Here is a 16,323-nt window from a genome sequence, read left to right on the forward strand (position 1 = left end):
GCTTGAGAACTTATTCTTTAAATTACTTTCAGTCATAGAACAAAATCATATCATATGGCCTGATCATGTAAAAACCTGTTAACTATCCAGCATTTTAATTATAGGTTGTTGGCAAAAAATGCTAACTAAAAATCTGCAGATCTGAAGCTATTTCTAAAAATTAAATACCTCATAATGTCAAATATGCAAAAATCTTATTAGGCCCAAGGTTAATTCACAAACAAGTAATGATATTTATAAGGATGTAACAATAATCAAATAGGATATTTGTAGTGAATTATTTATCCATTTCTACTACAGAATAAAAAGGGAGTTATGCATGCATAAACAAATATTTCTGTTCTAAATGATTTCACATGTGGGATGTTTGCAAAGAAGAGACATTTTTCTCTTCCTCATGGCCTGCTGACCATGTAACCCCTGGATGCATACCTGACATGCAACATTTACCTTCCCATAAAGAGTGTGACAGCTGCAGAGATGAGATGATGATGATGATGATGATGATGATGATGATGATGAAGATTGAGATGAGATGAGATGAGATGAGATGAGATGAGATGAGATGAGATGAGATGAGAAGAGAAGAGAGACTGACTGCTTAGCTACACCTTCCTTCCTCAATGAGTGTCTTCACTGGATTCTTCCTTTTCAAAAAGACAAACTGGAAATCTTTCAAATTTATTTCTGTAATGAGCATCTTAAATAATGTTCTATCAATTTCCTCAGGAAAAAAGTTACCATACTCTACCTCCACATTCATAATTGTCTGCTAAGGTTCTGTTGGGAGTGGGACAATTTTGGCACAACCAGGGTAGTGGAGGTGCTTCCAGAGTGGAGGCAAATGACTGCAGTTCTCTGTCAGAGTGCTGGGAACATAGACAACTGTCTTCCCAAGGGAATTTACACTAGCAAAAGCAGTGCAGCAACATAAACATCGGCAAATATTGCAAATGCAATCCCAGCTTTCAGTGCTGACTTCAGTTGCCCCACCTTTCATTGTGCAACTTCACTTGTTTTTCCATCTATTTATAATGTCATTTCTCTTCATAAGACAACAGACAGCATCATATTGAGATACCTTGTCTCAAACTCACCCAGAGTAGGGGTATTTAAACCACCACCTTGTCCCAGGAACAGGAGTCACTGTTTGGCCTATCACTGCCACATGGAAAATCTGGGTGCTAGTGATTGTGGGCACAGGCAATAAATGTTTGCAGTGTTTGTCACAGATCCAAAACAGAGCTCAGCCAGGCAGAAAAGAAACAGCACCCTGATTTGAAAAATTCCCAATCTGGAGGTTATGTAAAGAGGAAGATTGTCTGCCTGTTACTATGGCAACAGGTTTAAAAGGGATCTTGTCACCAGGCTGTTACTTCTTCCTGTACCCCATAGGAAAATCAGGATGAGTCCTCCTCCATCTCAGTGGGTTGAACTGAACAGAAAAGTTCACCAGAAAATGGCAAAGCAGCAAGAGGCAGCACCAAAGGTGTACACCTGAGCAGATAATGATGAACTCTGAAAAGTAAAATAATTCTTTTGGGTCAGACCATGGCTAAAACTAAAATTTTTGGTGAATCAAAAATCTGTAAAAAACTGGTGCTGAAGCAAGTAGAAAATCAAATAATTTTCTTCAGTTTTGATAATTTAAAAACTGAACTAATTTTTTTTAAAAAGAAATATAAAGGTAATTTTGAAATACAATGGTATTTTAAATTGAGCAGTCATTGTTCCATGGCAATACTCAATGGTTTTGGTGATTAATTATTACTTTATTTCTTTCCCAGAAGAGCTCTCTGTAAAATAAGTGAAAGCTTTAAAATATATCCATGTTTTAAATAAATAGTAAAAGGCAATTTAGAGGGAATATACAATAAATACTTTTGCTTGGATACATGAGCAGTAGTTCTTGCAGTCCCCTTAGTATTGGATGGAATGGAAAACTTCCTCTGTGATATATCATCATAAAAAGTGGGCAAATTCAGAATTCCAGAAACACTGAGAAAAAATATCAGGGAATGAGGTCGTAAATGTCAGCATTATTTTTTTGTTTTATTTTTATTTAAGAATCAATGATAAATATTTCTTAATAGAAAAGACATCATGGAGATTTGGTGGCTCTATCCAGCTGAGTAGTTGGTCCAAGTGTTTGGATCCGTGGGATTAAATTTTGGCAATTATGTTATCACATGCAGTATTTCAAAAGAATCAGTTTCACCCTTCTGTGCCATCATCTTTCTAACTGGGAACCCTTGAAAGTTTCTGACACATTTATTCTAGTCCAGCACAAATTGTTCATTCTGCAAAATGCAACCCTGATTAGATATGATCTACCTCAAGTAACACAAGTGTCATAGGTAAAATGACCAAGAACTTTCTCAGCAAAGGTTTACAACTAATCCTGGCACCATTAAATTAATGGGAGATTTGTTACTGCTATCAACATGACAAGGATTTCCCTTGTACTTCCAGAGCTGTGCATAGATTTCTGTGTATGCCTTTGAGTTGTACTCTGCAATTACTTTGGTTTCCTTTAATTCATGAGAAAATAGTGGCAGTTTTATGACCATGAGGGAAATGGATTGTCTCATGACCTAATAACTGCAAGCAGCAAAATTTTATCCTTTAGGAAAGAAAATCCATAAAGCCAGGCACAATAGGAACAAAAGAAGTTTAATGGTGTTGGGCTAGCATTTTTGCTCTGTATTTGGAAGCATTGCAACCAATTGTTCAATGATATTCCCATAGTGAAGCCCCGGTTGACTCCCTACAGCTGGATTTTTCCAGAAAATAAGCTGACGTGTTAGCTATTTTAGATCAATCTAGTTCTACTACTTTATATTTTTTTCAAAACTTTGCTGATCATACAGATTCTCTGAAAAAATATTATTCATAAATAGTTTTGTGGACTTACCTGTGTCACAGCAATGTTGAAAGGTGAATAATGGCAATATAGTTCAAACTTGAAAAGCACTGTGAGGCTGTGTGCTGCATATTCGTTGGTACGAAGACACCGCATACTTCAAACCAGTGGAAATTAATTTTGCACCATCCTGAGAAGTCCCTGCATTGCTCCACTCCATATCCTGGAGCTTTATACAAATCCAATATTGCCTTTCATGGATTTCTGTCCTGTCCTTTTTCATGGCATGGGCAAACATTGTGACTTTCATCCTCTCCATACAGTCCAAGGGCTGATTTTTCTACCCAGAAGATGTGAGATGTCTTCATTCCTCAGATACTATTTCCACATTTCTTCATTGGTACACATAGTATCCCCTGTTCTCCATGCCAGGCAGTGAGTGTTGTAACCTGGCTTTAGCTTGTCCCTGGTCACAGCTTTCCACAGTTAACACAATTCTGTACTTTCCTTCCTCCCAGTATATTGTGCTTTGACTCCCCCACCAGCCTGATCATCACCTCCAAGCTTCCATTCTTGCTCATCCACTATTATTTTGCACTCCTTTTATTATATATCCTTTTCTCTTATCATGCTTATTTATCTCAGAAATAAATGCCTTGAGATGTTGGACTGCCAGTCTACTAATCTTTATTTGTAAAATTGATTGATGTGGAAAATTGTTAGGCTGAACAATAGGATTTGTGCTATCATATATTTGTTCCACATGCAGACACCTGTGTAACCATGCTCAAAACTGACTACTGAATAAATTGCAGCATTCCACATGGTCCTTACTTCTCCCTTTGGGTTTTCTGACTTTGCACCAATTTGGCACGTTCTGGATTCTGGTACTGTTCTAAGAATACAATTTGAATGTCCATTTTTATCTACATGGGAGTTCTAAAAACCATCTTACCCTTGATCGTTATTTGTCATCTTGTTCCACTGAATTAGCTTGGGCTATCAAAACATTGTTTAAAAGAATCCATGTGCCTTAGATCACCTAAACTTATGCATTTTTGATGTAGGTTTCTGCAGTGGAGCTTGTCAGCCACAGTTTTTGCCATAGCTAGCAGAGACAAATATGTACATGAAGGGAGTATTCACCTGTCATTTTTGGACATACAGTTCAGGCTTCAGAAGAATCATGCCAGTTTCTTGAAATGAAAAAAAATAAAACCATATTCAGACTGTGTATTTGTAAGGATCTTTGGCCAGTGTTGTTCCTAAAATCATACCTATGTTATCAGTTCCTATTTCCATAGTATGAAACTGTGATGGCAGCAGTTTAACTGTGTGGGCTGGGCACACCCTCCAGCTCTGTTAACACTGCTAAAGGAAATAGCCATGCATGCCTGCCACACAGTGCCCAGGATTCTTAATAGAGAAGCATTTGTTTTTCATGTGTCAGAACAAACCAAGCAGCCACATGCAGCCCATGTGCTGTTTGACAGCTTTGGGCATTTTGGTGTTTGGCTTTAGGTCCTCTTTCCTTAAAGAAAAGGAACTTTTTCCTTTGGCTGTGCAGAGAGACTGGAGGCATGAAGTACCTTGTTGCAACAGTGCTACAAGAACCAATATAACTTGTCTTTGAGGGGATGCCACTCAATGTTCAATATTTCAATTAAGCAGCCTGAGCAGTTACATAGGAATCCACGGATAGGTCAATGCACTAGATGGAGAGCACACGCATCACCAAAAATATAAGTCATCTTCTAAAACTGGTCACTCACTCTTTGCAATTTTATGTAAATTTTATACCAGATGTTTTGCTACATAAATAGGGTGGAAATCTCATGAGACCATAGCAGAAGCTTCAGGAATTTGTATTTCCAGAACCTCTTCCTTACATTTAGCTGATTAGTCAGTCTTCTCAATCTCTGTAAATATTCATTTTCAAGGCTAGTATAGAACAGAAAAAAATACTGTAACAAGTTAACGAGGAAAAAATACTCATATAATTCTACTTAATGGAGACCTTGGACAGACATTTTTTCAGCTAAAACATTTTAATTATGCATTTTAAATTTCTACTTGTTTAATTAATATGCTCATTTTCCTAATATTTCATTTTTTATTAGTTATAGGTTAAGCTGTGAGGACATATATTTCATAATGCATTTCAACTCTGATTCAACTGTGTGAAACAGCAAGATGCAGCAATCTGGTTTTGTCAACCACCTCTTTTTGAAACCTAGATTAGGTATCTCTTTTTAGCAGTGCATTTTCCTGGTTGCACTAGGCAGAAGAGCAGCTCCTTCTCTAATGAAAACAGCACAGATGTTTCAGACGGGAAACAGTTTACTGACAGACTTATACAGTTAAAGTAATTCAAATTAATTTCACAATAGGAAGAAAAGTAAGAAAAAAATTCAGGCATCATTTAGTAGTTCCAGAAAATATTATCATGCCCTGAAAGCTTGCCTCTAATATGCAACACACAAAACGTTTTGTGGAGACAAGAACCTCTTTTGAATGTCAGAGAAGTTTCTGTGTTTTTCTATTGATGCTCTTTAGCCAAGAGCAGTGCTCCAGGAACTCTAGAAATGCACAGCTCTTATGTTTCATTACTTAGAGGGTTTTAGCCTTCTACCTAGAACATTAATAGCAATTTTAATTCATCATTTCAAACAATATTCTTGGTCCTTTAACTTATCTTTCTTCTTATACTGACTAGCAGAAGGAAAAATCTTGCATGATCTAAAAACAGTGGCCAGACCCCAAACACAGGCACACCAAACACAGGCACACCAATGTCTGCTTGGAGCAAGAGAACAACTCTCAGAAAGCCCAGAAATGAAAACAGGAGGAAAAAAAAAAAAAAAAAAAAAAAAAAAAAAAAAGCAGAATACAACATGGAGTAACAGGGAAAGATTTGAAAGAGATAGGAAGAGATGCAGAAATCCTTCCATCTGTTGAGGTTAAAGGTTGACATATCTGCACAGTAGTCTCTGAAAAAGAAGAGCTTTAAGGGATTTTCAGGGTTTTGGTGGAATTACTGGATTCTCTGACATGACAGCCCATGTCTTGTTCTAGGTCCATCCCCAACCCCAGTCTTTAAATATTATCTGACTATCCATTGAGGTTAGCTGGAAGATTCAATTTTGCTCTGATGAAATCTAAAAAAAGCCATTCCTATGCTCTCATATATTATATTTTTCTCTGTTCCTATTCGTCTATCTCTTTGTCGTTTTGGGTTATGTTTATTTTTTCTTCTGTCTCCCTTTAGCTCTTTAGTTCTGATGGTGGCCTTTTATGTTTTTAGAGTGATTGCCCAGAGCAAACATAAGAGCTACTGTATAAAAAAAAAAAAAAAACAAAACAAAACAAAAAAAACTTCAAGCTATAGACTAAAACTTCAGTCCAATTTGTCATTATTTGATCTATCAAATATGAAACCATTTAATACATTTAATACTACCAAAATATTAAATTTGTTTTGAAAGGATTGAGAAAAAAAAATTTGCTGTATCTTTATGAATTTTTATGAATAAGCTGTGCTGTGGTCATTGGCCATAGACACACTTTTAGCTCCTTGCAAATGCTAGAAAAGCATGTTAGCTTAATTGAATTTTTAAACTAGGACATTTTACTTGGCAGACGAAGAGCTAGTGCATGGGCAATTACACTGCTCTGGTACCACGCAGTAATTCATTCAGCCACAGCTTAACTACTTCTTCAAGCACTTCAGTCTTCTGAAGAAAGTTGACTGAATAATATAAAGCACAAATTACTTAATAAATTTATATATTGCATTTCAAAAATCTGAAGAATTTTCAAAATATTTTTATGAAGAAGTAGTTGTGTCTGGGATAAAGAACAAGTTTTATATCCTAGATTGACAAACCTAATTGGAATGATAAATTTAAATGATGCACATGTAATTTGGGAGTTTATCTAGTTTTAGTTACTTTCTATGACAGAGTTAAGAAGGGGCAATTACTTCTGGAAAACATCTACTTCTTAATTCATGTTTGAATTATTTTGATTACACTTAATAAATGCCTATAGCAATTTCTAGATACTGTGTTTCAAACAAAAATAATTCAGACATTCCATGTAGCACAGAAAATGCTATAGGAAAGCATGCTATATGAAAGCAACATATAGAAATTTGTATTTTTCTATAGTTGCAAAACAAGCTGGAATCACAGGGAGCCATGAAGGACAGAAAAGCTGTTGCTAGATTATCCATTGCAGTGCAGTGAAATCATCACTTCTCATATTCCTAGGGATGTAACAGAACAAAAATATTTGAAGCCTCCTGGGTCATGTTTGATGTTGTATGAGGCCTAAAGAAATCACCAGGGACTAGCAGTTCCGTGCTCGAGAACTCATTTAAAATTAGCTTCTTATTCTCTTTCTTTCATTCTGGATCTCTGCCATGCCCTTAATTTTTTTTTTTTCTAAATACATTGGTGAGGCATAGTAAAGGTTCATTCATAGATGTGCAAGATTGTGATGAAAAGGCTTGGGGTTGACTCTCATCATGTTGTTAGAATGACAGAAGAGCTTCCTTCCACCTCCCTCTGGCTCACACCTCCGTAAATATTAATATCAGAAAATCCATAAGCACTTGGGAAAATACTTCCTATTCTGGAACTTCCTATTTCTGTAAAAGGAGAACAGTACCTTCCACACAGAATCACAGAATAGTTTGGGTTGGAAAGCACCTTTAAAGGTCATCTAATGCAACCTCCCTGTAACAGGCAGGGACATCTTCAATGAGACCAACCTCTTCCAGTGTTTTACTACCCTCAATGTAAAAAAACTTCTTCAGTCTATCTAATCTCATGGGTTTGTAAGAGCTACAATAGTAGCTGTCTCTGTCAGGTGCTTTGGGAACCCTTTATGGGAAGTACAGACTAAGTAAATTCAGCGCATGGTCCATTATTATTCCCCTGATAAAGTTTGGTAATATCCTAGGTAAATTACTACTAATTACAAGACTACTTTATGTGGCTGAATTCCAAAGCACTGTTATAATTTACTGCCACATCTGTATTTAATCAAAATTACGTCATTTCAGAGAAACAGTTATATTTCCTTCCTGTAACTACATTTATGCAAGGTATTATAACCTAAATAGGAAAACAGACTGACCAATCAGCAGTAATAAGATTTTATTTTAATGTAATAATAGCCAGGAATTAAGTGAAAGAAACAGACAGGAAAGCCAAATAGAAGCAGAAGTGCACAGACCCATCAGTTTGATGCCATGATAAAGTATGGAGGTGACATATGTACCATTACATCCATCTTTGACTTCAGTGTGGCATTATGCCTAGGCTGAAGAATACTTCACTGTTTATTAGTTTAATGCAGCATTCATTTTATTACATTGTGTGCAACTCTGTTGAAATTAGGGTGTAATAAAATTATCAAAACATCTCCCACAATAGGAAATACACAGCATTTAGGTTATGAGATAGTTTATGCTGAAAACTTGTAACCATTTGCCGTATACATTGAAGGTATCTTGATATTGCACATATTCATTGAATAAAAGAAGAGAGATATGAGTATTTTTCTGTTTCATGACCATATCCAGGCACTGAGTGTTCACCAGCAGTGGAAATATGACTTAGGAGAGCTTTGTCATATGGTTAGAAACCCTTCCAATTTCTGTCAATTACTGTGTTATCGCTACAGCCTGGTTTCAAGTGTCCAGTTAATAAATACTCTCTAGCTTCCATTCTGGTTGAGACCTGCAACTTCTTTGTATCAACCACCTGTGCAAGATTATTTAGATTCTTAGAGCAAATTTGCAGAAAGGCTGTTCTAAGTGGGTTGTATAAACACTTACACATCTGTCTTATCCTCTAAAGGATTATCTTGCATCTTATCTCTTTGTCTGCTATTGAAATGTTTCTTAAATAAGCTGAAATTGAAGAGGGAAAGTGAATGAGAAAATCAAATTAAAGTATTTCTGGGTTTGTTTTTAATTTTCTGTTTGTAATATTTGACAGCTGCAAGAAATTGTATGAGAGAAAAAAATCAAAGGCTTAAGTATCAAAATCTTTGCTTACAAGCTACTCTTATTTAGCAATCATGTTTGCATAATAACCACAACTTGGAGCACATGATTCATAGGAACAAGTAATCCAGTATATAAAACCCCATAGTTTATACCTAAATATATTTGGGGTTCTTTTCAGAAATAACTTAGAGTGAATAAGTAAATATTCTGTAGTGTGGTCATAAAAAGGGCAAAACTGCTTAATAGAGTATACACTACATGTATGGTAATACAATAATACTTCTGGACTAAGGATAACAGATGATCAAATAGTACGAAATGCTTATTGATAAACTGTTTAGCAATATAAAAATTTAGCTTCATTTCAACTTGTTCATATTTTTTCTTCTTGCTGTTTATTATCTATGCTTTTGAAGAGTGAACTCAGGATCATGAAGCTGAGATTCGTTGAAGAAAATGAAGTTCAATTTATGGTACAAAATTGACTCCATGGAGCAAGGATACATTTAATATATCCAACTGTCAGACCACCAAAATAGAAACTAGACCCATGTAACTTAAATGATTAGTCACAAAGCTTGACATATGAGCTATCAATATTAAATAATAAACTGAATACTTTAATGTATCCATTAAATTTGAGTAAATTTACACAATTAATAGCTTCATAACATCTAAAATTGCTAGCACACAATTTTGCAAAGAGAAAGGAGGTTATATTCTCCCTATAATTTGGTCATAGGGAACAATTTTAATCAGTTTTTAAATGGTGGAAGAAATTTCATGAATGGTAAGATTTTCCACCAAGGTCATAGAGAAAAAAAATGTTTCGTTTTTCAATATTCTTGGAATTTTCAAATTAATCTTTTAATCAGACACATAACACAGGTTTTATGTGTTCTCATGACAGACCAGCAGTACTCATGGTCGCCTTCTCAGCACTTCAATGAAGAAAGATACTCTCCTGCTCCGAGGAATATGAAAGGATTATCTGGTAGTCGCAATCAACCACAGTTATGTTCAGCTCATACTTGTGGCTTAGCATCCCCTGAAGATTGTGAACATACCCACGACCATATCCACCATGGGCAGGAGCCAAGGCCATCGTATCTTCTCAGCCCCACGGAGAGTTGCCCGCTGGACCACCACCGTTGCTCCCCACGCAGCTCCATTCATTCCGAGTGCATGATGATGCCCATGGTAATGGGCGATCACATGTCAAGTAGCACTTTCCCCAGAATGCACTACAGCTCTCATTACGACTCAAGAGACGACTGCGCCATGTCTCACGGTAACCCTAAGATTAACCGTATTCCTGCAAATCTTTTGGACCAGTTTGAGAAACAGCTTCCTCTTCACCGGGATGGGTTTCATACTTTACAGTACCAGCGGACCTCAACAGCTGCGGAGCAACGCAGTGAGAGCCCGGGAAGGATTCGCCATCTCGTTCATTCTGTGCAGAAACTTTTTACAAAATCTCATTCTCTGGAAGGATCATCCAAGGGCAATGTTAATGGAACAAAGGGAGACAGTCGAGGGGATGATCATCATCATGGGCACCATTCCAAGCATAGCAAAAGGAGTAAAAGTAAGGAGCGAAAACCAGAAGGCAAGCATAAATCTGGAATGAGTAGCTGGTGGAGCTCTGATGATAATTTGGACAGCGATAGCACTTACCGAACCCCTAGTGTGGTAAATAGGCACCATGCAGATCATATATCCCATTGCTATCCTGAGGCACTCCAGGGGCATTTTGGGGATCTCTCATTGAAGACTTCCAAAAGTAACAATGATGTGAAGTGTTCGGCTTGTGAAGGGCTACCAATGACCCCTGATAGTAAATATATGAAAAGGAGTTCTTGGTCCACGCTTACAGTAAGTCAGGCTAAAGAAGCTTATCGCAAATCATCACTGAACTTAGATAAGCCTCTGGTTCATCAGGAAATCAAACCTTCCTTGAGGCCGTGCCATTACCTTCAGGTAAGAGGAAGATTTTCTTGAGATTTTTAATGAAAAGACCATCACAGTATATGCCATAGTCATTGTAAAAAAATATACAAAGGTACCTCTCAAATCATTTCTGTATGGCTCTCCTAATGCAGATATCAGATACTCCATTAAAGTGAGAAATCTTTGGCTTTTGTCTTTGTTTATAGACCACAGATAAAAAACTATAAAACAGGTGTGATAGAAATTAGTTTCAGGTCAGTAGAAGTGTTTTCATCTTTGGAATTTACACTGAACACCTTGATGAAAAATATATATATTACACCAAAAAAGTAGCAGTACTCTCAGCAGTCTGAGAGCTAGAAAAAGTGTTTCAAATATGAGTGATGAATGAGTGATTTTAAAAAGAGGCTGTGGGGAATCCTACTTTTGTGTTCTTTTATTCTTTTATTCCTTTTCTCCATGTTTTTGTAAGTAACAGAAGAGTGGATTTACTGCTGTACCAAATTGCTTTGTTGTGGTGATGATCACCCACGTATTTCTTTCTAATGATTGAATCACCCAGGATCATATTGAACTGAGCCTCTTTTGAGACCATACTATAACAATATCTGTATTAAAAGATACAAGAGTACCTCAGGGAGAGAGATATTTCAGGCCTGGGACTCAGACTGATTTTGATGATGCTCTGCAAGTGTTCTCTTGCAGCAACAAAGAAGCTTCCACTTTCTCCTGCATTTACATTTTAATACCTCCTGCTTGATGCCATTTGCTACCCCAAAGTCATGATAATGTAACTATAATGTTGAAAAATTATCTGGCTCATAAAGTGACATGGCTTTAAAGAATACTTTCCAAAATACTATTTTTAGACACTTGTATAATTTACCTGGCCTACGTCCAGCACAGTCCCATCACAAGTGACATAATCTGTATCAGCTTATACAGAGAACTTTAGTGGGTGCAGAGCAGAAAGGACAGAGTACCTCGGAGGAAACTTCTTCAGCTATCTTTGTCACCAGAAAAAAATGTCGTATACAAATATTCCTTTAGTAATTTATACTAAGTATAACCTGCAAAGCCCACATTGTTCTGAGTACATTCTCTTCTATTCCTTTTTAAGGAACTCCTCTTTCTCCAGAACTTCACCAATTCTCACATTAACATGGGGAAATCTCTAGTCCAGATCTATGTATTTGGAGCTTTTCAGCTTCCCTGGGCCCCGCAGAAATGACTGTACTTCTGTGCAGAACTCTCTCCTCTCAGTGCTATAGGTGTCCAATAGTGATGAGTCACACTGGAAGAGCCAGATCTTTTCAAATGCATATGCAGACATCCAGGATCAATCTTCCCTACTGAAACAGGGAAAGTTTCTGACTGCAGAAAAAGGAAAATAAATTGCAGCCCTCAGAGCATTACCATGCAAATTGATTCCAATCTGGACTGACAGCTGTGGTATTTTATCATATCCAAGTACATTCTCACGTATGTAAAATAGACTGCACTTCCCTAGAAGTTTTTGATCTAACTCAGCGAGCCAGAACTGGAAGTGCATCATGTGCAGAGACTTCCATTCTGTCTATGTTCTAAAACCATGCATACAGCTGTGACTTTGCAGAGAAGTTTAGATATGATTAGATTATTCCTTCCTATTACATACTTCTACCCTGAAATTCTGCTTTTGGGTTTTGTGCTTTCCTTTCTGAATCATGTTTCATTGTTCCTTCTTCCCCATCCCCCCCACTCCTACATCTCATTTGTCTTTGCAGAAGCTATAAATTTTCAATTTTCATTGGCCTTCTCCTTACTCCCAACTTTTATTAGCATCCTCAAGTGAACGTGAAAGACTGAGCTCACAAATTAACTTGGTTATCATTAAGCTTTAGATCAAGCCCAGTGACAGACCTAGGGGTTGGAAAAGCATACTTCTTTACAGACATTTTTTATGCTTTTTGTGAATTAGGATTACTACAGAAAGGATTTTTCATTTAGTAATTAGGAAGGCTTATCCAGCTTAAAATCCAGGAGATGTGAATTCAAATTTTTGCTGCACTGAGACTTAGTTTTTAAGACACTTTAAAATGGGACAGTACCTATTCCCTATTCACAGAGATCCTATAATGGAAATGTGGTATGAGTCAAGTGCTCAGTTACTACCACAAGGAATTTATACTTGTGTCCAAAGCAGTAATACAAGAAATTCTATAATAGAAATATTCTCATTATAAAATATTAAAATAAAACATATATTTTATCATATCAGAATATGCCATTCAGACTGAATGGCTGGCTTATTCACTGCCCAAGGTCAGCAAATAAATTGAGGGGATTCCCTTCTGCCAATGCCATAACTAAATGCTTGGTTTTGAAACTTCTGCTTTGAGGGATGTTGGGCTGTCACGATGTAATCATTAAGATCAGAAATATGTCCCGTTATTACCTCTGCCAGGAACTTTCTCCCTGACCCAGGAAATGTAATTTTTTATTCTCTGAACACTTCAATTGCTCTATCTGCAAAACTGAGGAGGGATATTTAACTTTTCTTATGGCAGTGTAAGCAGCATCACTGAATAATGATTGGATAAAAATAATCATTAGGTTCAGAAACTGAGAAAGGTAGAGAAACATTTTAGAATCCCTACCCAGGAGATTTTACTGCCTTGCTCAAAAGTAGATGGCAATGAGAATTCAAGGGATTATGAAGTCGATGCGAAGCAGCAGATTTCCCTGAGATGCACAAGTCAACAGATTAGCATAGAACCCCAAGGCCTTTCACAGGATCTCTGTTTTAAAAGTGGTATTAAATACATTTGTCCTGACTGATTTCAGCTATATATTTTTAATTCTTTTTAAAATACAGCTGTGAAATTACCGTTCTTCTATGAATACACAAATACATAAGCATACCTCAGAATAACAAAAAACAAATTTCTATATTTATCTATTTTTATAATTTCTATTTTTTGTTGTTGTTGTTCTACAACCTTTTTTCTACTTTTGTTCTACTACCTAGTTATATGAGGTTTCTCAGTAGCCAACTCACTTTTCTATCTATTGGTTTTCTTCCTATTATTTTTTTCAATATCTGCATGAAATATTTTTACTTCTGCTTTCCATTGAGAATTTTGATATGTAGAATCTCAGACTGAAAGACCATGGCAGTCTTATGCCTGTGCTTGAGACTTTGTCTACTGTCTTATGTTTCTGAGTTTCCACTTTGCCTTCTGTCATAAGTATTGAGCTTCTTTTCCTTCAAAGTGAAACTCTGAAGAGTGAGTATAGGAATTTTCTTTCTAAGAAAGAAGCTACTAGCAAATTAACAAATGCCTGGAAAAAGAAGATAAGACAAGGGATTTTGAAGTTGTCTGCTCTTTATATGCTTCAGTCATGTTCTAGAGTTGAAAGCAAGTATTTCTTTAACCTGGTAAATCTCCAAGCTTAATCTCTGGCTCCTCTTTTAGGGTTTTGCATTTCCTTCTCCACACAGAGTCCTTACGGCTAAGGCATCTCCTTGGACTGGGAGTGTGGTGCTGTAAGTCAGCAGTGATTCAGCCAGCATGCCTTTCTTCAAGCCTGGTGGTCATCTAGTCCTAAAGTGGATGGTTTGAGAGAACTAAATTAGTTTAAATAAAGCTGTATGATATAGTGATTATTTTTATAATTTAAAACGGATCAGATTAGCTTCACTCTTTCTACACAGGAACACAGGGGCAAGGGAGAGGGTAAGAGTGAGAAGCTCATTTGGGAGGGCTGTAATGTCAATCTGTTGATCAATTACCACCTCAAGAGCAGAGGGCTACCATTTGTAACTGTACACTAACAGCATTCATCAGACCTTATCTTGTGAATATTTTATCAGACCATATCTTGAGCTGCAGTTATTATATATGGGCCTTTAATTTCTATTTTGAATGCGGACAAATTGAGCATTTCGGTGCATTTCTGGGCACCAAACACCTTGCCACCTCACTCAGCAGGCAAAATAGCCCAAGTAGAACACACATGCAATAATGCACAGTCTGTATAGTTTAAGCCATAGTGGCTGCTGCTGTTTTCCAAGTCATTTTAATTTTAATATAAAATATGTTAAGAAGAAGATAAATGAGCTGTGAGATCACCTCTGTCTTCATCAGCTGTTTTGGCTAATAAGGGTTCACATGTGTACAGTGCAATGACTTTGATTAATTCCACTCTGATATGACTACTAGCAAGGAGCAAAGATTTTTAACAGAAAAAAAAAAAAAAAAAGGATATGAACTAGATAACTGTGCTGAAAGGATGTGAACAAAAGAGTCATGGTTTCCAGAACTGAAATAACTTTGAATGCTAGTTAAAGAAAAATAATTCCTACAATAGAGCCAAAAGATAGGCAAGGGCATCACACTTACCATGACTGTAGTTCTGGAGCACAGTGTGATGTGTCACTGATTAATATTCCTTCCTCACCCATTCAACAGCCTCCAAAGCAGCAAGCAGTTGGGGTAAACATACCACAGGGTACAGTGAATGAGTCAGCACTAAAAAAGGAAACAGCATGTTGTTCTAAAAACGGCTTCAGCCCACTCCTGTCTTCCTAGTGCATTTAAGTACAAACGTCATCAGTTACAGCAGAGGCACTTCTAAGCATGTGGATAATAATGTCAGCTGTGTATGTTACAGAATAAAAGAAAAGCACAGTTGGTCTCTTTAAAAAAGAAAAAGAAAAAAGCAGCAGTTTCAACAAGGCTTTTCATTGGTTTAAGTTAAGGCTACATTGAGAAAACCTTTGAGGACAATCTAATGGATAAATAAGCCTTAAGCCCTCTGTTACATTTTCTCAGGAACTCTGCTGGTGACAGTACAGATTCCCAAAAATGAAACCACTGCCCCTGTGAGGCACACGACTGCTTTGTACTCTCCCTCTGGTTTGCAAGGAGGGATTTGAACTCAATGCACTTTTCTCAGTACTTCATCTTTGTGAAACTAGATTGTATCTGCTTGCTTGACATAAAACCCATGCATGAACTTCAGAAACTACATCCAATCTTCTACCAGTGAGTGCACACTGTGGAGCTAGCCAGAGCTAGCAGTTTTGATACTCATATCCAAATCACTATCACCCATGCTGCCTTCACAATGATTTATGACCAGCCACCACTGAAGAATTAACTGGGTTGTTTCCACATCAGGAAAAGCTCGTGTAGACAGCAGGGTAGCAGGGCAGTCTGCATCCTAGATCAGCATGGACAAATGCTGTACCATTTGGTTTTCTACAGGCTGAGACATTCTTGTCCCAGCCACCCCTATGCCCTCCCAGTCAGCAGCAGAGGTGTGCAAGACAAACAGGTAGTGCCCAAACAAAAGGGAAATGAAGGGGTGTTACAGTGCACTCGGGTTATGCCTTCCCCATTTCCAGGGACCCCTGTGACTCTGATCAGATAAGCCTGGTCCCTTCCTTCCTGCTCTGATGGGGTTGTCGGAGAGCCAGAGAAGCCCTCTCTGTCCAGAGCCTAGA

General features: G+C 37.2%; 1 protein-coding gene across 50 annotated transcripts in view; it reads left to right on the forward strand.

Moving 5' to 3' along the window:
- The window catches only part of DLGAP2 (DLG associated protein 2), a 447,444-nt gene that overhangs the window by 353,045 nt on the left and 78,076 nt on the right, over positions 1-16,323 (forward strand). For all 50 annotated transcript variants that reach the window (XM_030267281.4, XM_041714762.2, XM_072926394.1 and 47 more), the window contains one exon: positions 9,793-10,862. In XM_030267281.4, coding sequence (XP_030123141.4) covers positions 9,793-10,862 — 1,070 coding nt within the window. The remainder of the gene's footprint in view (positions 1-9,792; positions 10,863-16,323) is intronic.

This window comes from Taeniopygia guttata, chromosome 3 (assembly GCF_048771995.1).
Source record: "Taeniopygia guttata chromosome 3, bTaeGut7.mat, whole genome shotgun sequence".
Taxonomy (NCBI): Eukaryota; Metazoa; Chordata; class Aves; order Passeriformes; family Estrildidae; genus Taeniopygia; species Taeniopygia guttata.